General features: G+C 51.4%; 1 protein-coding gene across 2 annotated transcripts in view; it reads right to left on the bottom strand.

The window, feature by feature from the left end:
* Nucleotides 1–4,699: 4,699 nt before the first annotated feature.
* Nucleotides 4,700–25,356, bottom strand: part of LOC116863004 (rhomboid-related protein 3) — a 46,267-nt gene continuing 25,610 nt past the window's right edge. For both annotated transcript variants that reach the window (XM_032850475.1, XM_032850476.1), the window contains 4 exons: nt 22,937–23,049; nt 16,798–16,898; nt 8,051–8,111; nt 4,700–5,030 (listed from right to left, as the gene is read on the bottom strand). In XM_032850475.1, coding sequence (XP_032706366.1) covers nt 4,759–5,030; nt 8,051–8,111; nt 16,798–16,898; nt 22,937–23,049 — 547 coding nt within the window. In that variant the 3' untranslated portion in view covers nt 4,700–4,758. The remainder of the gene's footprint in view (nt 5,031–8,050; nt 8,112–16,797; nt 16,899–22,936; nt 23,050–25,356) is intronic.

Genomic DNA, 25,356 nt, shown 5'->3' with positions numbered 1-25,356 from the left:
AAGGTCCATTACTTTACTAATGCAGTGAGACTGGGTCCTGAAACGAACGCCCTGGCCCTTCCACAGGTTTAGTGCCCTGAAAGTCCCATACAAACAGCCAAGGGGTGAGTGAAAGCATGAACTTGGGAACCACAGTGCGAATCTATCTATGATATGAGGTACCCGTGAGTCACTACACTTCTCTAAGCCTGCCCCTCGTGTAAACATGGGCGTACTGACACCATTTCACACCAAGTAGCCCTGCACTAAATGAGGATCTTCCATGGAAAATGCCTTATGCAATGCCCAGCACATACTAAGTAATCCGTAAACCGTCTTCAGGGTTACCTATTCACTGTCTCACGAAGTTATGGGAGAAAGAGGCTCTGGTAGGCAGGAGGAAGCAGAAAAGTTAAGGGAGAAGTGATAGGAAGCCAAAGGCAAAGCTACCTAAACAGCTTCCGGCTGTCCAGGGAGCTGGCCTGTAAGCGCCCCAGCTACTGGAGCCTGGAACTGACTCGGGAGTGCACCGGGCCTCAGACAGGGCCCCGATTTTCCCTCTGGGGATGTGAAGCAGGAACGAATTCTTTGACCTTGAGCCTGAGCTGTACTCTTAAGTTGGCTCTGGGATGCCTTCTGCAGCTTTTAGAACTGTTTTGCAATGACCTACAGGAAACCGATGTGACAACATTATGGGAAACAGCTCCCGTGCTCGGTTTAACAGGGTTGTTTAATCCCCCAATGAAATTTAACGGTTATGAATAGCAAACCCATGTACGCAGCCGTCGGTTTAGAAAAGCTGGGAAAAAAACTTCACTTTCTCAGACTGTGTCCATTCGAAGCCCATTTGATTATTAAACTCACCAAGCATTTACGCCCCTCTTGTTCTCCTCTTCTGTTTGAGAACTATGCTTTTACCCTGAGAACCTTTCTATCCCTTCCTCAAGATCCTCAGGCATTGACTGCCCCTCGAAAGACCTAAATAATAGACTACTGGGGTAAAGAAGGAAGTTCCTAGATATTTCAAAGATCATCCCAATGACAGTAGTATATTAATCTCCCGTTAGAATATAGGTTAGAGGAGAAGAGCAAGATGGGGCGCCCAGCAGGACAGCAGGCAGAGGAGTTCCTGACCTGAAGCCATGGACCAGTTTCCTTATTCACACACCACCTCCCCCCTCCACATTGTACACAAAATTGTCTATCTGCGCATTTTTAGGGCAAGAGAAAACACAGCTTCCATCAACCACTCAAAGAGTTCAGTAATTCAAGAATGGTTAAGAACCACCGAGCTAGGAACACCAGCACCCGCACCGACTCCCAGAGCTGTGCCGTATGTCCATCAGAGGCCCAACGCAGCACCACTGCTGCCCACCGCCTCCCACCTCCCCAACCCAGACCAAGACGAAACAGGCTCCAATGCTAGCCCTTCAGGCCACTTCCTGAGTCACTTATGGCTTAAAAAAAAAAAAAATCTTTAATGGAATCTGTGTTCAAATAATATGTTACAACAAAATATACAGAATGTACACAATACAAAAATATTTAGAAACAAACATTGCAGCTTGTGTTTCCTTTTGTTTCCCACTTACTCAAGTCCTGGGGGTGGGGGTTGGGGCGGATATTCAATGTTGGGCACTGTTTTTTTAAGGCAGAGGAGTGTGATGCTTTCTGGCCAGCCCTGGGAGCAGCATGAAGGACTCCAGGAAAGGGCTTCCGCTGCACCCGGGAATCTGCATTATTTGCAAACGAAATTGGACCCTGGGGGAAGATCTGGGCTTGGCGAGCAATGACTCCCCTAATCCTCTGGGTAAGAAGGGTCCTCATGGAAATGGAGAGTCCTATTAGCTGGCAAAAACACCTCATTAGGGAGCTTTTCCTAATTAAAAAAATGAATGATTAATGGTGTCATTAAAGCCAAATTTCTCCTTTGAAGATCTGTTTTCCCTTCCCTAGTTTCTGTGATTCCTCTTCCGTTTAACGAGCGAGCAAGTCTACGGCTGCTGTTTGGGGAATCCCCAGCTTTCAGTCTCTGTATCCTATGGATGAAGGCCAGCCACCCTCCACAGCCCCAAGAGGCAACCCGGGCCAGTGGCTGTACGGGCCCGGGGAAGGAGGGGTGAAGGGGACGAGGGTGCTGGCAGGGCACCAGGGTGAAGGTGCATGGACCGGCTGCGGTGAAAGCCAGACACCAAAACAGAAACCTTTCTTACCAGACAATGATCTCTGGCCCTGGTTTGGAGACCTGGGTTGTGAGGAGTGACCGTGGAGCCCCAGTGGGTGGCCCTGTTTGGAGCTGATGGTTGGGCAGGTGTGGTGTGTAGCAGACTAAAGAACTTCTGGGTTCCTTTGGGACCTGCTGACAGGTGGGTCGCTTGGTGCATCTCAGACAGGATGGCATGTAGGATGTCTGCCTTAGGTAGTCCTTCTTGGTAGCAAACTTCCATCTGCAGCCCTGAGGGAACTGGGTGCTTCTCTGGGGACTTTCTAGAGTCTTCTGGTTCAGTCTTCTCACCCCTGCGAGAGGCAGACCCCTTTCCAGGCTGCACCAGATGAAGGTGGGAGAGACTCTCCACTCCCTCCACCCACAACCCAGAACACCGGGTGCAGGGGGGTGGGGGGCAGAGCGACACCCTGCCTCCCCATAGGGCACAGGGTACCTCTGCTCCTCCAGGGAGGGACAGCACCACTCAGGGTTAGGGGGCTGCAGCCCATGGCCAGGGCCCCCCTCTCCATCCTGACCCAAGTCCTCTGAGACCCCTATTCCAACTTGTTCTCCTCTCTGAGGAAGCTGACTCTTCCAGCTACCCCCTTCCCTCCCTAGGGGCAGAGGCAGGCTCGGGGGATACAGACAAGACGCCTCGGGGTGACGCAGCTCAGCCCCCAATAGGCCTGGCCATCCTCAGTGCCATGCCAGCCCAAAGGCAGCATGACCTCAGGAGAGACATGTGGGGGGACCCAGACAATCTGTCTAGCACCGGGAAAAGACGGGGAAGGGCTTGGCGTGGTCTGTGGCTGCATGGAGACCCTGCCCTTTCACATGTGATCACTGAGGACAGGAAGCCACAGTGGCCCAAGACCCCCTAGCTGTCTGGCCCAGCTGACTCCAGACTAGGCTCCTGCTCTCACCCCTGCAGGGACACACTCCCTCCGCCTCCCGGACTGGAGTTGTCTTTCTGGGTTGTCGGTTCTTGGGAATTCCAAGAGCGGTATACAGGGAATCACACATTTTGTCAAAGGCCATCCTCCCCTCCCCCTCTCCTCAGGGGCTATATCAGCTGAGGCTCAGAACTCATTCCCTCAGCCTCATTTTCCCACTTGTGCCTTGCAGGGGCGGGAGAATGAAGCTGACAATAGCCAGTTCCTGCCAAGCTCTGAGCCTCTGCATGTAGGGGCTGCCCTCCCCTCTGACCCTCCTCCAAATACCCAACAATTCTCTAGAAGCCGTTTTCCTCTAAATTGGAATTTCTTTGACTGCAGCCTCCTGTCCTCCCTACTCGATGGACGCAGGGCTTCAATATTCCTGCCCCAGCTTCTCTTACACCCCCAAAGCTCCTTCCCTCCTGAGGAAAACAGAACTATCTTAGACAGGAAGGTCATTCTAGAGGGAAACAAGATGGGAACTTGGCAAAGGCCAGCTGTGGCGTCCTGAACATCCCCTGTACCATAGACAAGTCTCCCACTGGTCAGTGGCTCTCAGGGAGATGCCTGGAAAGGATGAGGAATGGGAAAGAAGGGGGTAGCTTTGCTGAAAGCCAGATCCTCAGGGGTCACACCTCTCTGCACCTTTTTTCCCTCTCACGAAGACCCTTCCACACACCGCCATGCCCCCCAAGGGCCTCTCTGCAGTCTCTGACTTGCCTCATGTTCTTTCCATGGCCTCTCCTCCCATCCCATGGGTGTCCTTACTCACTGAACCACACACACACACACACACACACACACACACACACACACACACACCTCCCCATGACCAAAGGGGAGGCACAATATAGGGTCAGGGCAATGGAAGGGAAGGAAAAGGCGCTAAAAACAAGGCGGGGCCTGGGATGCCGAGGCACGGAGATGAGATGTCAGCATCTGGGGGACAGGGAGGGAGAAATCCAAAGGTGGTCGTGGGCCTTGCCTAGGGTAGCATTTGGGACGAAGTTTATTCCCTCCTGCTTGAGTTTCTCTCGCTGGACATCCCCAAGGGCAAGAGTGAGGCCTGGAGTTACAGATCTCCCTTCTCTGCCTGCCCCAAGCACTAGAGGCCGTGCCTCAGTGCCCAGCACCAGGAGTGCACCCTGGGCTCGCTTACACCAAAACCCAACATGGCCCTCCTCCGCTCCGGAGCTCCAAACCCAACAGCTGTAGAGCGGATACTCCCCGGCCTATGACTGTACCTCTGAGCTGGACAAGGGCCTGCCTCCCAACGCTCGGATCCTCCTGACATCTCAGGACGAGGAAGAGGGAGGAGGGCTGCCGTCAATCCGTGACAAGGGAGGCGTCACCTAAACTCATGGAACAAGCTGAGCCCCAGGGGAGGGCTGCCTTCGCCCTGGCCTGATGTCCTCAGAACAGTCTAGAAAAACAGTAGCTGCATCCAACTCATCCAGCAGGGGCCTTTCAGAAAAGAGGCCCCACTGTCCAAACCTGAACACCAGCCTCACCATGGCCCAGTCTCTCGTCCTGTCCTCCCTGGCCTCACGGAGCAGGCGCTGAGAACGAGAATGTCCGTACGTGCTCCTTCCTGCTGCAGCTCGGCCCTCCCCTCCCAGACGTCGGGCCCCCAGTGCCTTAAGGAGGCGGTGGCAGCTTTAAGTCCAGCAGGGAATAGGCGAAGATGTTCCAGAAGACAGCAAACAGAATGAAGACCGTGTACATGGTCACAAAAATCCACCACAGGGACTGGTCCTGTAGCCTCTGCTCGTAGTTCCTCAAGACCACCACGCCCAGCGTGATCCCCACAGCCACGCCACCCAAGTGCGCCACAAAGCTCGGGTGAGGGCACGGAGGGTAGGCCGATGGGTGGAACCGGAGCCACACGGCCCGCCCGAACTCCATGCTCACTGCAAGGGAAGGAAGCACAGGGAAGTCACAGCAGGGCCACTGGGCAGGGGCGAAGGGAGAGCACTCACAAGCCATCCATCCGCCCGGCCACCCACTCCCCCATCCACCCGTGAATTCATTCACTACCCACTAGGCCGAGCACTGTTTGTTCTCTGCCCTGCAGACAGACGAGTCAAAGACAGACGAACCCCTGTTCTCCCAGGGCTTACAGGTCTGGCAATCAACCAGCATCAATTACACACATCAGATAATTCCAGTAAGAATAATTCTAAAGGGGGTAAAAAAAAAAATTAGGTGATTTTAAATCAATGCTGGGTGTGAGGAGGGGGGATTCATTAGTTTGGGGAATCAGGCAAGCTCTTCCTAGAGACGGGAAGTGGGAGCAGAGACATGATTATCAAGAGAGGACCCTAAGAAGAAAAGTCCAGGCAGAGGGGAGAGCTTGTGCAGAAACCCAGAGACCCTGATGGCCCTGCGTTCCTGAGTACAGGAGGCTCAGTTTCCCCATTTGTAGAGTGCCAGGCTACACTGTTGGAACATTAATAACTCCAATATGTGCTAGCATGTTACAGTTTGGAAAATGTTTTCATTTATTCTCTCAAAACCCTTAGAAAAGCCCTCAGAACCAGTGCTTTTGTGATTGGAACAAAGGGATGGAGGGAAAAAAGGGCAAAAAAGAAATGGGAACACACGACGGCAACAAAATCCTGAAATTTCTCTCCTAACAGATGCTAAAATGCCCCCATCCTATCCTCCAGTTCATTCTTCTCGCCTGAACTTGTTGGGTCGGCCAGTCCCATGGGACGCACTCTCTCCGAAGGACAGGGGCTTGGAAACGGCCATCTCACGGCCCACCACCAAAGAACACTAGGGGCAGGCATTCTTCTCCCCATCTTGCAGATGCAGAAACCAAGGCAACATTTGACAAGTGAAAGAAAGTCCTCTGCAGGGAATTCTGTACCTGGTCAGTTACCATTTAATTACCCAGCGAGTCTCTCTCCACTGTGGGGGGGGGGGGGGGGGGGGGGGGGGGGGGAACCACCCAGAACCTCCAAGGATGTTCTTTTCCCTGGGGCTTGCCTAATCTTCTGGCCTGGGCCCTGCAAGTCCAAGGATGGCCGATAGATGGCAGGAGAGGAGCAGTCAGGGAGCACTGAGGCCCAGGCCCTGGGCGATCCTTCTGCCTTTGCACAGCAGGCCCTGGGGGCCACAAAGGAGGTCTGAAAGACACTGGTCCCCTGCTCCAAAACAGCATTCTAGTTTTTATGATGCTTCGAATTGGATTTTTTTAAAATATCAAGACATGGGGCGCCTGGATGGCTCAGTGGGTTGAGGCCTCTGCCTTCGGCTTGGGTCATGATCTCGGGTTCCTGGGATCGAGCCCCTCATCGGGCTCTCTGCTCTTGCCTGCCTCTCTGCCTACTTGTGACCTGTCAAATAAATAAATGAAATCTTTTTAAAAAAAATAAACAAAACATCAAGACTCAAGCTTCTCCTCCCTTCCTTGCACACAAACTCAGAGTCTGAGCAGACAAGGAAGTTATGCTCACCCCGTCCCCCACTGCTCTGGCTCAAAGAGTCTGTGGGCTTCAGAGCAAGGGATGTGCATGAGGATGGAAGTGCGGTCCGCACATGCCCATCCCCCTGCCAGTGGCTGTTCTGGCTCACCTTCCTCTGGCTCATCTTCCTCACATTCCTCTGGATGGGGACAGATGGCCCAGGGGCTCCAGCCCAGCCTGGCTTAAGTGTGGACATGAGAAACAGCACAGGAGGCTCTGAATTCTGCCTCTGTCACCTCCAGCTGGGTAGCTGTGGGCAAGGAACATGAGCTCCCTTGTCTACCTGTAAATCTAGCCTTGCAGAAAACACCCTCTCTACAACCATGCCCTGAAGACTGAATGAGAGATCGTGGGTCCCTTCCTCTCTTTCTGCCTGCATGGCATCTTACCTCCTCTCACCTCAGAATGAGCCTGTTGTAAAGCCTCTAGTCTCACTCCCAACCTCCAGTGACTCCACGAATAGTCTTGTGAACTCAAATCTGCCAGTGACTCTCCTGTTTAAAGCCCTCCAGCGCCCTCCCAGTGCATCCAGGATGAAGGCCAACCTTTCTCTGCCTTTAAAGCCCTCGTGACCTGACTCCAATTATCTTTGATCACTAATACACACAGTACTAAACCTCACATCAGTCTTGCCAGCTGCCTTGGCAAACCACGGCCGTGACCCTTTCCCGCACCTGTGGTCTCTGTTCTTGCTGCCTCTCTGCCCGAAATGTCCTCTTGTACCTTGCCTCTGTGGTGAACACCTGGCTGTCTTTGACACTCAAAGAAATGACCTCTGCAGGCAGAACTAACTTCTCCCAACTAGGGGCCCATCACACCCTGTACACAGGGGTTTGTGAATTAGTCTGTTTACCTGCTGAACAGAGTGTGTGTGTGTGTGTGGACGCCCATGGTTTATCTGGGCAAGGAGTTTCTAGCTTCTAACAGGAGATCTCAAAGGACTGACTCCATGACCCAAAAGGTTATTAAGAAGCTATTTGTCCATAAGCGACTCTTAACTCCAGGGAACAAACAGGGTTGCTGGAGGGGAGGAGGGTGGGGGGGATGGGGTCACCAGGTGATAGGCATTAAGGAGGGCACGGGGTGTCATATGCAACTGATGAATGACTGCCCTCTACCTCTGAAACTAATACTACACTGTATGTTTAATAATTGCATTTAAATAAAAATTTTTAAAAAGAAGCTATTTTTCTTGAGCTGGGAGCTGGTCACCGGGCCGGACACCCATCCTGTATTTTTCCGAGGGCACGGTATACGTCAATATGCGCAGTTTAAGAAAGGTGAAGCGGTGGCCGAGTGGGCCAGACTGCTCTCATACCATCCCAACTTTGTCACACTCTATGACACATTTGCCTTTTTTTCTTGACCACTACGGCCTCAAGGGCGGGACAGCACCACCATGCTATCCTCCAGGCCTGGCGCAGGCTCCGTCCCGCCCAGCCCGCCCTGCCCGCACTTACTGCAGATCAAGGCCACAGCCATCCGCAGCAGCTTGAATTGACACTTCATGCCTGACCAGTTCTAGGGGAAAAGGAGAAAAGGCCATTAGTTCCAGATTGGTCCACACCTCTAGGCATGGATCTGACTTCCGAAAACTGAACACTGGGGCGCCTGGGTGGCTCAGGCGGTTCCGCGGGCTGACTCTTGGCTTTGGGGCTCAGATCATGATCTCAATGGTCTTGAGATCAAGCCCCTTTCAGAGCTCCTGGCTCACCAGGGAGTCTGGTGAAAGATTCTCTCCCTCTGCCCCTCCCCTGACTCATGCTTACACTCTCTCTCAAATAAATAAATAAATCTTAAAAAAAAAAAAAAGTTGGGCATCTGGGTGGCTCAGTGGGTTAAACCTCTGCCTTCGACTCAGGTCACGATCTCAGGGTCCTGGGATTGAGTCCCGCATCGGGCTCTCTGCTCTGCGGGGAGCCTGCTTCCTCCTCTCTCTCTCTCTCTCTGCCTGCCTCTCTGCCTACTTGTGATCTCTGTCTGTCAAATAAATAAATAAAATCTTTAAAAAAAAAAAAGTCTCCAGTAAGTCTTGAATGAGGCTGTTGTGAGCAGATCACACCAGCATGAGATTTCAGACAATCATGAACTTATTTATTACTGACAAAAAACGCTTGAGGGGCGCCTGGGTGGCTCAGTCAGTTAAGCGTCTGCCTTCGGCTCAGGTCATGATCCCAGGGTCCTGTGTCGAGCCCCACATCAGGCTTCCTGCTCTGAGGAGGGCCTGCTTCTCCCTCTCCCACTCCCCCTGCTTGTGTTCCCTCTCTCACTCTCTCTCTCTGTCAAATAAATAAATAAAGTCTTTTTTTTAAAAAAGTGCTTGAGCTGTAGTAAAGGAGTAAGAGAATCCAGATCTAAGGAGAAGAGGGCCCTGTGCCCTCTAGGTGGGCAGACCACCCCTGAGAGCGGCAGTGATTGCTGGGTCCCACATTAGCAGAAGGGATGCAGGGCAGCAAACCAAGCTAAGTCAAAGCAGAACTGTCAGGATGAAAAAGAAATCAAAATCTGGCCTGTGAGACATGGATGGAGAGAGGATGCCGGGGGTCAAGCTCACTGTTCTATCAAGTGAGTAACAGTAAGGACAGGGCACATTCAGTGTAACCTGTAAGCGGAAAACTCCATAGATGAAAACTTCAGGGATTTTTTTAAAGCTCAGGATGTTTCCATTTCTAATTAGGAGATGGAACATTCCATCTTGGGGGAGTGCGAGTTTCCCATCACTGAGCAGTTCAAACAGGGGCTTGACATCCCCTGGAGGAGATGCTCTACTTTTTTCCAGGCACTGGAAAAGGGGGAAGCCAGATGGCCTTCAGACAAACCCCTCTTTCCCCTGAGAACCTCAGAACACTTTGAACCTCCAAAGCAGATAAACAGAGGACAATTATTCACCTTACAAAAGGATTTTTCACTTTACAAAAGACTTTGCCATGGGGTTCCTTTGAGGAGCTCTCCCACAGCGAATTCAAAGCGCCATTCCCTTTATACAGATCCCCACACACACAGAAAAGAGTCTGGAATCTTCCTGGAACACATTGGCCCTAGGGAAGGAGGCAAGCCCGTGCAGCCAGGGGCTTCTGCTCCCTCCCACCTACCCACTCTGTCTTTGGCGCCTGTCCCAGGTCCAGCTGAGGCACTTCTTGCACTCCTTTGATGTCGGGGGAACACATGTGTTCAACGTTCCCGGGGCCCTGCACCCTGGCACACACAGTAACATCTGTGGGAGCTTTGGTGGAGCAAGTAAGATGCAGGGCAACTGCCAAAAGGGGGATGAAGTCCTGCAGGAGATGCTCAGTGTCCCATCGCCTCCCTTTTCCACAGGATTCATCACTGACCAGCAAGCTCTCATCACAGAAGGTGAGGTGGGCGACACGCGGCCCCTCCTCAGGTGGAGAAGTCTCATCTTGGCTTGCTGACATGTTCTATGCTAACAAGCAGATGGTGGGCAACATTGTCACCTGCTGGTGGCTGTCCATAGAGAAGCCCCACCAGAAGACGGGGAACCAAACAGGGGCTGGTGCCCTCCACAGGATCTGGCAAACCTACTGAACCCAGCTCAGCCGGCTGATGGCGGGTGGCCCCTCAGCTCCCCCAGGATGAAATCCTAGGATGGGCAGGTGCTTGGGAGTCACCTGCCGGACTGTCTCCTCCCAAAGGTGACACCTGCCACCAAGACGCAGACAAAATGGCCCTCCCACTGCTGGGGTACCCCTGGAGCAGCCCTGGGAAGGGGGTCTAACCACTGAAAAATCCTTCCTGCTATGGTCCGGCCAGGCTTTGCCTCCCTGTGATGTCCACCCACGGATCCTAAGTCCCTCAAAGTGACACCCACGTTCATAGCAGCATGAATCACCATAACCAAGAGTGTAGAAGCAAACCAGTGTCCACAGATCGGTGAATGGAGATACAAAGGAATAGGATGCACTTTAAGAGAAAGGAAATTATGACATATTGTAACAAACAAACCTTGAAGACATTACGTTAAGTGACATAAGCCAGTCCCAAAAGGACAAATAATGTCTGTATGAATCCACTTCTATGAGACACCTAGAGTGGTGGGAATCACAGAGACAGCAAGTAGAACGGCGCTTGCCAGGGGCTGGGGGAGAAAGGAATGGGGAGTTTAATAGATACAGAGCTTCGGTTTGGCAAGGGGAAGAGTTCTAGAGAGAGACAGTAGTGATGACTGCCCAACAGCGAGAATGTACTCGCCACTACCAAACTGTATCCTTAAAAATGGGGAAGACGGAAAGGGGAACCCTCCTACACTGTTGGTGGGAATGCAAGCTGGTGCAACCACTCTGGAAAACAGCATGGAGGTTCCTCAAAATGTTGAAAATAGAACTACCCTATGACTCAGCAATTGCACTGCTGGGTATTTACCCTAAAGATACAAACGTAGTGATCCGAAGGGGCACGTGCACCCGAATGTTTATAGCAGCAATGTCTACAATAGCCAAACTATGGAAAGAACCTAGATGTCCATCAACAGACGAATGGATAAAGAAGATGTGGTATATATACACAATGGAATACTATGCAGCCATCAAAAGAAATGAAATCTTGCCATTTGCGACGACGTGGGTGGAACTAGAGGGTATCATGCTTAGCGAAATAAGTCAATCAGAGAAAGACAACTATCATATGATCTCCCTGATATGAGGGAGAGGAGATGCAACATGGGGGTTAAGGGGATAGGAGAAGAGTAAATGAAGCAAGATGGGATTGGGAGGGAGATAAACCATAAGTGACTCTTAATCTCACAAAACAAACTGAGGGTTGCTGGGGGGAGGGGGGTTGAGGGGGTGGGGTTATTATGGACATTGGGGAGGGTATGTGCTATGGTGAGTGCAGTGAAGTGTGTAAACCTGGCAATTCACAGACCTGTACCCCTGGGGAAAAAAATATATGTTTATAAAAAATGAAAAATAAAAAAAGAATCACCTTATGGGGAATCTTTAAAAAAAAAAATGGGGAAGACGGTAAATTTGATGCTATGGTGTATTTTACCACCATTAAAATCAAACGTGATACAGTTTCCAATGTTCCTTTTCCTCCTCATAAAAACCCTCTAAATGAACATCTTCCCTAAAGACAATGTCTCTTTCACTGTGTTCTGAGTGATAATATCAGGCAAAGTCAGTCTAGAATGTGTTGGCCGCTCTGTCCTTCAGCTAAGGTCCATGCCCCCTTCAGGCCCTATCTGGGGCCTGTCTTCAAAAACAGCCTCCATATCTTTGGTCTGGCAAGGCCACGGGTGAGGAGGCTCAGAACTCCTTTTTGGCTGGTGTCTTCATTTGCAAATCTGGGGTCACATTAGTACCTATCTCAACTACCTACCTCACTGGGTTGTGAAAGTAAAGTGAATTCATATGCATAAAAGCACCAAGGACATTGCCTGGCATGGGGAAAGCATCAGGTAAATATCTGGTCTTCTCATTGAGACCTGAGGCAAAGGCAGTGGGTTTGCTCTGCCTTTCAAAGGTCAAAGGACCTCTGAAAACTTCTGAATGACCTTGGACTAGCCGGGCAGCTCCGGCCTCACCAGGCTCTCCAGGCCAGCCAGCTCCCTTTATAATCACTACCTGGCCCTAGAGGCATTGGAATTGGCCAGGTTGAATTCAGTCCCACCTCTAACCCTGAACTTCAGTCAAATAAGAGTCCAGGAGGGCTGGTTCAAGGTCACAGTAAGTTAATGTTGAGATGGGTAGGGCCCTCAGCCCAGGGCTCAGTCTGCCCACACTTTGGAGACAGGATCACGCTCTGCCTGTCCCTGCTGGCTGCTCCAGCTGCCCCCAAAGCTGAGCGAACGTGGGTCAATGACTCGTCTCCCAGAAGCTGAAGGGTTACACCACAGTCACCCCTTCCCAGCAGCTGCTTCATTTCCCCCCGACCCATTATTCCTTCCAATAAAATGCACTGCAGTGAAACAACAGGAGAAAAGAGAATCTCCCCACAGCCAGCACTGCTGCTATAAATGGGGAAGCACCCTCGGCCCCAGGGAACACACATCTTTTGCAAACCCTTTTCCTGTCTTTCTCTCCCAGAGCCTGGCAGGGTGAGAAAGAACCCACCCTCAGCCAACAAGGCGGTGACCAGTCCCCTAGGCATCTCGGGATCTCATTCACCGGGCCGGTTAAGAGCGCAAAGGCTGAAACCCAGGCAGGGAGCTTGATAGCTTTATATATCGTGGTAGAAACGACTTCCAGAAAACCCAGCACAAGGAAAGGGAGAGCGTGACACAGATAAATTATGGAGTGATTACTCGTCCTACCAGAGGATTTTTGTTAACAAAATGAGCCTTACAACATAGAGATCTCAGCTGTCTTTTAGACAACCATCTTTCTTGGTGCTCTGACGATAGGGTCCTGTTGCAAAAACTGAGATCTCAAACATTTTTAGGGAAACATCTATCATATGGAGCGAAGTGTAAGTAAACATCTTGTATATTTAATACTGGAACTCTGGCCTGTGGGACCTAGCAAAAAGCAATTAATAAATTATTCAATTTGTGTATCTTTATACTTCTGGCATTTTTAAAAAGATTTTATTCATTTATTTATTTATTTCAGAGAGAGAAAGAGAGAGTGTGTGAGCACAAGCGGGGTTGGGGGTCATGGACAGAGGGAGATGGAGAAGCAGGCTCCTCACTGAACAGGGAACCTGATGTGGGGCTCGATCCCAGGACACTAGGATCATGACCTGAGCGGAAGACAGATGCCAAACCAACTGAGCAACCAAGGCGCGCATTAGAATATATTTATGAATGGGCGCCTGGGTGGTCCAGATGGTTAGGCATCTGCCTTCGGCTCAGGTCATGACCCTAGGGTCATGGGATCGAGTCCCCCATCAGGCTCCTTGCTCCTTGTGGAGCGTGCTTCTCCCTCTGCCTCTCTCACTCTCTCTCTCTGTCTCTCATGAATAAATAAATAAAACCTTTAAAAAAAAGAATATTTTTATCAAAAATAAGACATGCTTTCATTTAAGGCAGAATCTCTCAAACAGCCCTGAGAATAGAAACATCCAGCACATTTCTATTTTGTATCTGAAGTAAAAAGGACACATTTTCTCATTGTTCTCTGCAGATAGCAGGCAACACTGATAAATATAAAAAATTACATGTATTTAAGGATCTATACACACATGCACACATATACGCACATGCAGATGTGGGCACACATGGGATCTCCCGGCATCCATCCTTTTCATGTCTTTCTCACAACGACCTTGTGGAGAAGAGGTTGCTGATGAGGGAGAAGCAAAGGAACTCATGGCTCTTAAGATGGTGACAGCAGGACTCAAATCCAGAATTTCTGACTGTCGTGCTCTTTCTCCTGTCTGACATGGCAATTTATTGTGCGTGCATATACAAACACATACACACACACAGATGGATACACAGACCAAATCTTTATTTGGCAATTTAAAATACTAGCATATCTTTTAGATGGAGCCACACAGAACTGCTGATGTTGGACTGCTTCTGACCCACAGAAATGGCCATCTTTTAGCATTTGTCCTAACACATCTTTGAAGCACTGGGCTCTGAGCTAATGTGGGTAAAGGCAGCGGCCTCTTGTTGAAAGGCAACCAATCTTTCTAATGAGAACATGAGGTATTTTTTTGTCACCATTAAATAAGCATCGCACAACTTTCTAGGGAAAGGCTCCCGGACGTCATGTCATGCTCTGGGGACTGCCAAGCTCTCAGGGGGCCAGGGAAAGAAAGCCGTGTCCTTCTAGAAGGGCAATGGACTCTCGGGTGCGACTGCTCATCTCCGCCACCACAGGCCATGGACTACTTGCCAGAAAGAAGCATAAACAGGAACAAAACGGCTTTCACCCCTCCCTCCTCAACCGCTAGGCTTAACCCGATGGTTTTCAGGGTGCTCTGCCCACACCGCGGGAACTTGGGAGGCCTCAGGGCCGTTTCCCGGGCAGCAGGGAAGGGCAAGGAGATAGGGCACCTTTACAAACTCGTGTCTGCGTCTCTTAGTTGTGCTGCTCGTCCCCTCACACACATACACGTCCTGGGGGGAAGGAGGGGGTGTGAGCAGTGCTGGCCCCTACAGAAAGGAACTGGGGCAGGGGGAGGGGGAGCGGCGGAGGTGGAATTCAGGGAAAAAGCTGTGTCTGGGGAAAGCTGTGGCACTGATACAGGATGACCCATTTAAAAAGGGCCATGTGAGGCAGCCCCGTGCTGTCAGGTTCCTCAGCAGACCGGTCGTGTGTGTGCGTGCGTGCACGCACACGCGTGTGTAATCGCACGTGCGCAAACACACATTCGCTCATCCACGCGAGCTTTCCCACACCTGCTGGCTCTCTCCAAGTGCTCACGTCAAGTTGCCAAAAGTCAGACAAGTAGCAAGGGCTGTCAGTGTCTGTCTGTCTGTCTCTCCCCTCCTCCCCTTTTCTTTCCCTCTGTCCCTCTCCTGCTCTCTCTCTGAAGGTACAAAAGGGACTCCGATGAAAAGAAAGGGATGGTGTGTTGAGCCAGGCAGGTGACAGTGGCAATAATAAAGAAGAAAAGAAGAAACACTTCAGACTGTTGTAACTCAGCATTCACACATCCGCCATGTGGGTGAACACAGCGACGGAGGAGGGAGGTGAGAACAGGAGGACCCTGGCGGGAAGCTACGCCTTCTCTAGACACTGTTCATTCATTCTTTCCTTCTTTCATTCAAAGTTTACTCAGCGGGTGGCGGGGGAGGGGGCACCTGGCTGGCTCAGTCAGCTGAGCACCTGACTCTTGATCTCGTGGGTAGTGAGTTCGAGCCCCATGCTGGGTGTAGAGATTGCTTCAAATAAGAAAGAATTTTAGTCAGCACCAGCTACCATTTGTCCAGCCCTGTGCCAGGCACTGGGGATGAGTAAGATCTGGACCCTGCCTAGAGGCCCCCTCCTTCCAACTGCCTCTAAAATGAGAACTATGGCCTCCTCTGAGACTATCAAACTGATTCCAATATAGCTTTACTTTATCTCATTTATCACCTATCATCCCATTTCACACATGTAGAAACTGAGGAATAGCAGTTAAGTAAGGTGCCCAAGATCCCTCTTCAGGAAGCAGGTAGGCAGGATTCAGATCTAGGCTGACCGTTTTCAGAGCCTGCGCTCTTAACCGTTACCCTAGAATGCCTCTCAGGAAAAGGCAAAGAAGAGCATGGGGAAGGCAGAGGCAGTGTCCCACCACAGTGAGAAGCTGGTGTAAGGGAATGACACTTGAACCATTGTCAGGAGCCCAATTCAAGTCCCGATTTTGCCACTAGGGTCAAGGATTGTAACATTTTTTAAAGTTTTCTTTTTTTCTTTTTTTTTTTAAAGTAGGCTCCACGAACAGCGTGGGGCCCAATGAGGGGCTTGAATTCATGACCCCAAGATCACAATCTGAGCTCAGATCAGGTGTTGGATATTAAAGGGCACGTGGGTGGCTGAGACAGTTGAGTGTCTGCCTTCAGCTCAGGTCATGATCTCAGGGTCGTGGGATCGAGCCTCACATCAGGCTCCTAGCTCAGCGGGGAGTCTGCTTCTCCCTTTCCCTGTCCCTTGTCCCCGCTTGTGCTCTATCTCAAATATATAAATAAAATCTTTTTTTTTAAAGATTTTATTTATTTATTTGACAGACAGAGATCACAAGCAGGCAGAGAGGCAGGCAGAGAGAGAGGAAGGGAAGCAGGCTCCCTGCTGAGCAGAGAGCCCGATGCGGGGCTCGATCCCAGGATGCTGGGATCATGACCTGAGCCAAAGGCAGAGGCTTTAACCCACTGAGCCACCCAGGTGGCCCAAATAAAATCTTTAAAAAAAAAAAAAAAAGAGTTGCAGTCTTCCATGCCTCCTTTTCTTTCTTTTTTTTTTTTTTTAAAGTAAACTCCAGGCCCAAAGTGGGACTTGAACTCATGACCCCAACATCAAGAGTCATGTGTTCTACCAACGAAGCCAGCCAGGAGCCCCTACTGTAACACTTTTTAAAGTCAAGTGGGAAAGGGATAGAATTAGAGAAATGGGTAATTTCATAGCTAAGAAGGAAAAAACATGAAGCATATACGGAAGGGCTCTATTTGAAATAAGCCTGCAGAAAGTGAGGAGTGTCTGTGAACCCTGCTATCAGCCAGGTCTGCCTGGCATTTCTGGGCCTGAGCTGGGGAGCAGATGGGGACTGAGGCGCGGAGGGGACACCAAGATGTTGGGATGCTGGGACAGGAGGTGCTCACCATCACGATGTTAGCTAGATGGGCAGAGACGAGTGCATACACCCCTCCAGAGGAGCCCACGACTGGAGCCGTCATGTCAGCCACAGACACCGCCAAGGACCCTGGTGCAAGAGAGATCGGGAATTTAAGGGTGCTGGAGTGAGTTCCCTGCCCCTGCCCCAGGCCCTCGCATCCAGCAGCCTTGGGGGTAAGGCCCCGGAGCGAAAGTCTCCAGGTCCTCTTCCCTTCATCCCACGTTGTCCTGGAGCCCCCTAGAGGCCTCATTTATGGGGAAAAGAACCATTTTATTCAGACTTCTCCTTTTATAGGAGTTCAGTGGACAGGAGCGATCACCTGTCTGTCAGTGCAGCCTCTGCCTCACCTGGTATCGCCTCAGGGTTCTGGGCAATAATAAAATAGTAGCAGAGGGGAGCCTGGGTGGCTCAGACAGTTATGCGGCTGCTTTTGGCTCAGGTCATGATCCCAGGGTCCTGGGATCGAACCCCGCATCAGGCTCCTTGCTCGGCAGGGAGCTTGCTTCCCTCTCTGCCTGTTGTTCCCCCTGCTTGTACATGTGCTTTCTCTCTCTCAAATAAATAAATAAAATCTTAAAAAAATAAAGAAAAAGCAGCAGAAGCAGCTGCCACGCATGAACACCACTCATCAGACAGTGGCCACATGCTTTACGCACATCGACCGCTTTAACCCTTGGAGGATGATGACAGTGGCCACACGGCAGAGTTGAGGAGACTGAGCCCAGAGCCACTCAGTGAGAAGGGCTGGAAGCAGGATGTCCAGCTTTGCGGACACAAGGCCCGTGCTCTTGGCATCGACAGCAGCTACTCCTCAAACTGGTACAGAGGTCAACCTCCTCCATTATTGCTCCCTCTGCTGCACGTTGGCGTCTAGAAACCTGCTTCTTGACATCGCCTCCAAACTCCCTCCAATCGAGTGAAATCACAAAAGACCAACAGAATCTCCAGAGCTGGGGGGGTGGGGGTGGGGGTTTCTCTGGTGGAAAAATGCCCTTGAAAATCCCAGGGAAGAGAGAGATGATGTCATACCCTCTGGGGGGATAGGAAGGTGGTCTGGGGGATGACAAACTTTTGTGCTGGGAGGGAAGCCGGGCAGAGACGAGAAGGGAAATGTATTGTTCTGGTCTCATTTAAGTGTGATCAATGCTTTGGCTTCCAGGGAAGGACATGGGAGACTAAAAATAACCAGGAGGTAGAGCCCAGGGCTCAGAAGCTGGGAGGTGGCCGGCCTGGGTGAGTGTGCAGAAACCACCACTGGAAAATGCCCGCAGGCTGGAGAGCCAATTAGCTGCTGCCTGGGTGGAGACAGGAGGGACCGGCCAAACTCTGTAGTTTCTACAGATGTGGGGGGTCTGCTAGTTAGGAGGAGGCTGGGCCCGGCCCAGGAGTCGGAGAGCCTGACACTCTGAGCATGGTGAACCCCCATACCATCACCCACCTTCTCTCCCCGACATGCCCCCTTGGACTTCTCTCAAGGCTCCGGGGCTCACTGAGATCCTTCAAGCAAGAGATAGATTCCCACAGCAAATTCTGGGCCTCAAGAGGGATGTGATCTCCCAGGAAAAAGCACTGTCATGAACTGAGAAGTCCCAAGTCCTTCTCCCCTCCCAGGGTAACTATAAATCTTTCTTCTCCCCTTTCATGCCTTCCCTCTGGCTTTAATTAGGTATTGATCTATTGTCAGATAACTTTCTTTCTTTCTTTTTTTTTTTTTTACTGCCTAGCCAAAGGGTCAGCCATATATAACAGAAAAAAAAAAATTCCCAGGATGGCCAACAGGCAGGCAGTGGGATCTGCATGACAAAGGATTCCCACGCTCTCCTGGAGGCCCACACAGTAAGGAAGGCTCCATTGGTTGCAGAGGGCTGGCTGCCCAAGCAGCTCATTAATTACCTTACCTCGTGGACAGAGGAAGCCCCAGCCTCCTGAGGCTGGCCTCTTTCCTCTCGCAAGTCCCACTAAACCCGTCCAGCTTCTGCTCCCTCGGCCTCCCAGATGCAGTGGGAGCCACCAGAGGCAGGGAGGCCGCAGGGAACCCTGCACGGTCCAGGGTCCAGCCTCCCCACACTGACCCTTCTCTCACCCTACCCCAGGGTCAGGGGTCAGCCTGGGATTCTGGCAGGAGTTGGGAATGGGGGCGTGGCTGGCTAGTCCTGTGACCTTGGGCACAGCCCCTGAATTCTTTGGGCTTCAGTTTTCACATCTGTGAAATAAAAAGGTCCAAGGTTTTCTAACTTCTGAGCTGTGAAACCCTCTTTTCAAAGGATACTTTGCCCTCAATGCTACCCCATGGAGCCAGGGAGCCTATGGCTGAAGGGGGGTGGGGCCTGGGAAGTCAGATTTGCCACCCACAGGAGGGGACCTTCCAAATCACAGATTCAAACGACCTGAACCTTGGCCTGAGATCCAGGATCTGAGGTTTGGATCTTGAACGTAACAGTCTGGAGTCACCGGTCTTCCATGGTTGGAGGAAAGATTTTCCTCAAACGGCTGCAGATTAGCCCAGGACTCGGGAGTGGGAAAGGTCAAGTATAATCGGGGGCATGTGTGCCAGTCAACAGAGACATAAAGGCCACCCCGGGGGTGGGTGGTGGCAGGAAGCCTGGGCCAAGCAGGATTCTTGACAAGCTGTTTGGAACCTAACCTCACAGTTCCATAGGACAGTTCCATAAGGCCAGTATGAATTCCCCAGAGGTCATGGGGACAGAGGACGGGGACAGAATGGCAAGCTGGAGGGGGACACACATCTTGGCACAGCATCGGGCCCAAGGACTAGCTTTAGTCGGGGCTATGTACTTTCCTTTTTTTTTTTTTTTAAGATTTTATTTATTTATTTGAAAGAGATCACAAGTAGGCAGAGAGGCAGGCAGAGAGAGAGAGGGGGAAGCAGGCTCCCCGCTGAGCAGAGAGCCCGATGTGGGGATTAATCCCAGGACTCTGGGATCATGACCCGAGCTGAAGGGAGAGGCTCAACCCACTGAGCCACCCAGGTGCCCCTAGGGGCTATGTACTTTCTCAAAAAAGTTCTGGGTCCACACCAGCACGCAGATAAATTGGAGACAGTATCATCACGCATAGCTGTGTTAATTTTAGTCTGAAATATTTAAAGCAGGTGTTTTCCAATGTCTCCCTTGGCCATTACAAAAAAAAAAATCCAAATAAAAATCGGCAGAACATCTACCTTTAAGCACTCTATTTATGTATGCCGTCTTCCATTTGTTCTACAAATATTTGTTGCTTAACGTATGCTAGACCCTGTGTTAGGCTCTGGGGATGCGCATATGGCTTATAATCTAGATAATCTGTAAGAAAAGCTTGCCAAAGCACTTAAAATACTGGCTTTCATGGCCATGAAATTGTCAGCTAGAAGCGAGAGATGCACTGGCCTCAAGCACTGGTTAGAAGCATGGAGCAGAGGAAGGGTCTCCACTTGCTTCTAGTACTTCTTAGTCCTTCTGAGAAAATTGAACAAGTCATTTCACCTCTCTGGACCACCTATGAAATGGGGGTGACAGGACCCACCTCATAAGACTTGGTGAATACTCAACATAAGGTACAAGAACCCTCTATCGCAGGCAGAGTACCAGACGCACCTGGCAGAGGTCAGCGGCCATTGCTACAAACTGTGATGGCCTTGCCTTTGGAACATTTCCACCGGGCAGGAACTAAATGGGGGGCGCCTGATGTCTATTAAGACCTCCCTGGGGGCGGCGGGGTGGCTCAGTGGGTTAAAGCCTCTGCCTTTGGTCCAGGTCATGATCCCAGGGTCCTGGGATCAGGCCCCGCATCAGTCTCTCTGCTCAGCAGGGAGCCTGCTTCTTTCTCTCTCTCCCTGCCTGCCTCTCTGCCTATTTGTGATCTCTGTCTGTCAAATAAATAAATAAAATCTTAAAAAAAAAAAAAAGACCTCCCTGAGTTTCTGACAATAAATTATCTACACAAAAGGAAAAGGCCTTCCTTTTGGTTCTCATTGCACAGGGTAGTGGTTTGAAGCGCAGCCTTTGGGGGCAGGTGGCCTGGCTCTGGGCCCAGCCCCACCCCATACAACTGAGTCTCCTTGAGCAAGTCACTGAGGCACCCTAACACACAGGTTCTGTAACCTGTGACAACTGGAAAGTGCTCGTGTGTGCCTTAGGAAGGCAGGCCCTTCCTAACCACCTGGTATCCAGTCAGGATCTGGCTGTCTGTGAGTGGGCCCCACTTGCGGACTCGGGATGCACACAGGGTAGAGAGGGAAGAAGGGGTGCAGGCAGATCTGCCAGCTTGGTCCTGGCTATTGATGACACGATATATGGTGACCAGAGTACCCTCTCTGAGTCAATGCCTCAGACAGAATCGTAGACGTTACATGCTGCATGATACAGCCCCACATCCGGCTGGTTAGCTGGCAAGTCCCTTTCTGTTGGTGCACCATCCCCTTCTGCACTGGTGTCCCTGGCCAGTGTCACCAGCGTGGCCTACCTGCTGTGTATCATCTGGTTTGGGTGAGGCCTCAGTCATCTCGAATCTGGTTTCTGTCTTCTGGGTTATTGCACTCCCATCCAATTGACTACTAACTGCAAACCTTATAAGTATCTTTCCTGTTCCTCGCTATTAACCATCTGGGTCTCTGGGTATCTAGGTGGAGGATACGTGGCTGTAAATCTCCAGATGTCAAGACTTGGGGGAAAGGGGGGGGCGCGTGGGTGGCTGAGTAAGTCTGGCACACAGAGCTCCTCACAGAACCTTTTGTTCAAGGATGGGGAAGGTACAGGATGCCGGGAGAAGCCCGTGGGGGGTGCTGTCCAAGGTGGTCAAGTTTTTAACCCTCCGCACACAGAGAAATGAAGAAGCTGTGTGGCCCATCTTCCATGCTGAGGGTTTCTGAACTAGCAGACCGGCCTCACAGGGGTGGGTGGGGTGGGGTGGGGTGGGGTGGGACCCTTCCCTCCCCGGTTCTTGAAGCTAGATCAGTTACTCCCAGGGTCCCTGTTTGCCCGTTGTTTACAAGGTCAGCGGTGCCCTGCTCTCCTGATGACAACTTTAATGCCACTCAGAAAGGATTAAGATCTTACTTAAACATACACACAAAGCTCCCTTGGGCACAGCTGTCAAGGGGAAGAGCTGAGGCGGCAAACCTTGTATTAAAAAAAAAAAAAAGCCAGCTATAAAGTTGGAAACATCACGAGGGAGATCCCTCTGTTGAAAACCCGGTTGGATGGGGCGCCTGGGTGGCTCAGTGGGTTAAGCCGCTGCCTTCGGCTCAGGTCATGATCTCAGGGTCCTGGGATCGAGTCCCACATCGGGCTCTCTGCTCAGCAGGGAGCCTGCTTCCCTCTCTCTCTCTGCCTGCCTCTCTGTCTACTTGTGATCTCTGTCTGTCAAATAAATAAATAAAATCTTTAAAAAAAAAAAAAGAAAACCCGGTTGGTGCAGACTTTCCCAGCAGAAATGCAGTCTGCTCTCCCCAGCTCACCCCAGCCCGCCTCACCTCCACCAGCGAGGGAGAGGGGGAGTCCTGCTGGCTGCGGTCCCCCCCTCCCCAGCTATCCTCAAGGTCATGGTCCTCCACCACCTGAGCAGGATCAGTGGGGCCCCAATCTACTTCAGCTGGCATGGGTGCTCACCACCTCTCAGGCCAGACTGTTTCCTGTCAGCAGTGGGTCAAGCAAGAGCACAGGGGCCGGCCTGGCTGAGGAGGGACCTGGCTCTCTGCCTACACTTTGGAGTCCCTGCAGGAATCTCACTGTGCCCCGCAGGGTTGACACAGCCCCTCGTATTCCACTTTGTCCCCTCCCTTTGACCTCCTAATGCCCTCCAGGCAAATCTGATTAGTTCCTTCCTAAAACCTCTAACGGGGCCAAGAGAGGTTAAGGAATTTCCCCGAGCTCACACAGCTTCAACATGGCAGCATAAAGATGGAAAGTCTCCTCCCCTTGCCATCCCATGCCTCTCCCTGTGGACAGCAGTCCCCTTTCCAGCCCCCCGGATGGTAGGGAGATTGGTCTGGAGGACAACCCTCATGATTAGGAGCCTTGGGGATGGGGTCTGGTGTCCCTGGAAGCCTGGGACTCGCCCAAGGCCATGGGGTCTCCTCACTACCTTGGGGAAGTTTACCCCTGTGGATTCGTGGCCCACCTGCTTACCTGCCACAACACCAGCCACGTAGACAAGCCCAATACGGGTTGCTCCGTGCACCATCTCCAAGGGCACCCCCACGAGGAGCTGCAGCACCACGTTGAGTCCCAGGTGTTCTATCCTATATAGAAAGACCACACTCCATCATTCATTCATTCATTCATTCAACAAACACTGTATGCCGAGACGCAGGGAATCCAGCAATGAGTTATGCCTGCTTTGAGGAGCTCATGGTCTGGGTTGCGGTGGGCAGGGGCAGGAATTACAGAGCAGACGGTCCATCTTAGAAAGATCACACCTTGCCGACTGCCTGGGACAGGAACGGTGCAGGGCCTCGACAGTGCTTGGCAGTGTGTGCACCTGCCACAGTGTAGCAGGGGGCTAACCATGGGGAAGATCCAGCAAATCCCTTGGTTGACACATGAGAAGTCAAGGCTCAGAGAGGTGCACTGCCTGGCTTCAAGTCACACAGCCCAGGTCCCTGATGTGCAGAATCTGCTCCATTCCCCAGGCCACAAGGCTGCCCTGACTCACTGGTATATATGTAAGAGATACTGGTATTTAAAGAGAAAGATGTTTTCAGGGGCGCCTGGATGGCTCAGTGGATTAAGGTCTGCCTTCAGCTCAGGTCATGATCCCAGGGTCCTGGGATCGAGCCCCGTATCCGGCTCCCTGCTCAGCAAGGAGTCTGCTTATCTCTCTCCCTTTGCCCCTCCCCCTGCCTGTGTTCTCTCTCAAATAAAGTCTTAAAAAAAAAAAAAAAGACGTTTTCAGAACAAATGTAAGCATTAGTGATATCTCTTAGAATTTAATTCTTTTTTAAAAGATTTTATTTATTTATTTGACAGAGAGAGAAAGAGAGGGAGCGAGCACAAGCAGGGGAGCAGGAGGGAGAAGCAAGCCCAATGCAGGGCTCCATCCCAGGACCCTGGGATCATGACCTGATTTGAAGGCAGCCGTTTAACCGACTGAGCCACCCAGGTGTCCCTAGAAATTAATAATTCAAAATTATCCCTTAAGATCTCATAGGGGAAGCTTCCCCCTCTTGGTGTGAGAAGGGACCCATCCTACTCCCAAAAGCCCAGGGCTGGCTTTTCTTTCTTTCTTTCTTTCTTTTTTTTTTTTAAGATTTTATTTGTTTATTTGACAGAGACAGTGAGTAAGGGAACACAAGCAGGGGGGCAGGTGGAGAGGGAGATGCAGGCTCCCTACTGAGCAGGGAGCCGGATGCAGGGGCTTGAACCCAGGACACTGGGATCGTGACCTGAGCGGAAGACAGATGCTTAACAACTGGGCCACCAAGGCCCCCCAGGGCTGGCTTTTCTTATTCTGGGAATACTTCCCTTTTTATGCTATCATACACCTGTGACCAGCTCTTGTTGCTAAATGGTATCTAGTTGAGTGCACCTGTTACTAGGAAAAACTGTAACATTACTATCTATACATCACATATGTGCTTTTAAGTTTACCGAACACTTCAACATCCATTATCTCATTTAATTTAAACTGCGCCCACAGCATCCGCATGGTCAAGCTATAGGGTAACAGAGCTCACCATGGGACAACCCTGGCCTGGGTCACAGCCCCAGTCCTGGTCTGCAGGGGTCAAATGCTGTGCCACTCGGGTCCACGTGGGCCCCTGCCTGCCCAGGAGAGCGCCTGCAAGGTAGCTCAGACAGATGGGGCTCTGTCCAAAACTCCCACTGTGCCTGGAGTCTTCTAGTATACCGACTGCGCCCGCCAAATGGTTAGAAGCATCAGACAAATGCACTGGAAAGGAGCCAGGTGGTAGCATCAGACCCAGTCCTTGGTTCACAGACGAGAGCCGGAGACAAGGAGATGCCAGGTGAGAGGAATCCAGAGCTCCTGCCTCCCAAGCTGAACTCCTTCCCCTCTACCACACTGATTTCTGGATTCACCAGTCCAGAGTGTGTCCTCCTCCCCGATCACAGGTCACCTTGCTGGGCTCGCCGCACATGCCGGCCAACCATCCCTACCTCCCGTCAGCTGCAGCACCATCCAAGAGGACCCCCTCAAAATCACACACCAGGAGACTCCTCCCAGGGCTCCCCTAGGCAGGCACTGCCCCAGCAGAAGCACCAGCCAGAAAAAAGGCCACCTCTTTGGGCCTCAGCTAAGAGCCTCTGTGCTCTGTCCACTTTGGCCTCTAGGCTTTTGTCTCCCAGAGGCAGGGGATAGCCAAGGAGGCTTTGGAGGTCTTCTGCCTGCTTCTTCCTCACCGCAAAGGCTCAGGGAAGGCCAGAGGGCCGTTCTGGAAACAAGACAGGCAGTTCCATCCCATGGGCAGTAGAGGCTGGGAAGCCTGGTCAGGGAAGCCCCCCCCCCCCCCAAGCCAATTCCTTGGTTCACAAGAAGGCCAATGCCAGATGAACCTCCCTCCTTCTGCTCCTCGGTCCTGTGACAGCAA

This window comes from Lontra canadensis, unplaced genomic scaffold, assembly GCF_010015895.1.
Source record: "Lontra canadensis isolate GAN:19392208 unplaced genomic scaffold, GSC_riverotter_1.0 scaffold443, whole genome shotgun sequence".
NCBI lineage: Eukaryota > Metazoa > Chordata > Mammalia > Carnivora > Mustelidae > Lontra > Lontra canadensis.
This window is presented reverse-complemented; position numbering and strand designations above follow the sequence as displayed.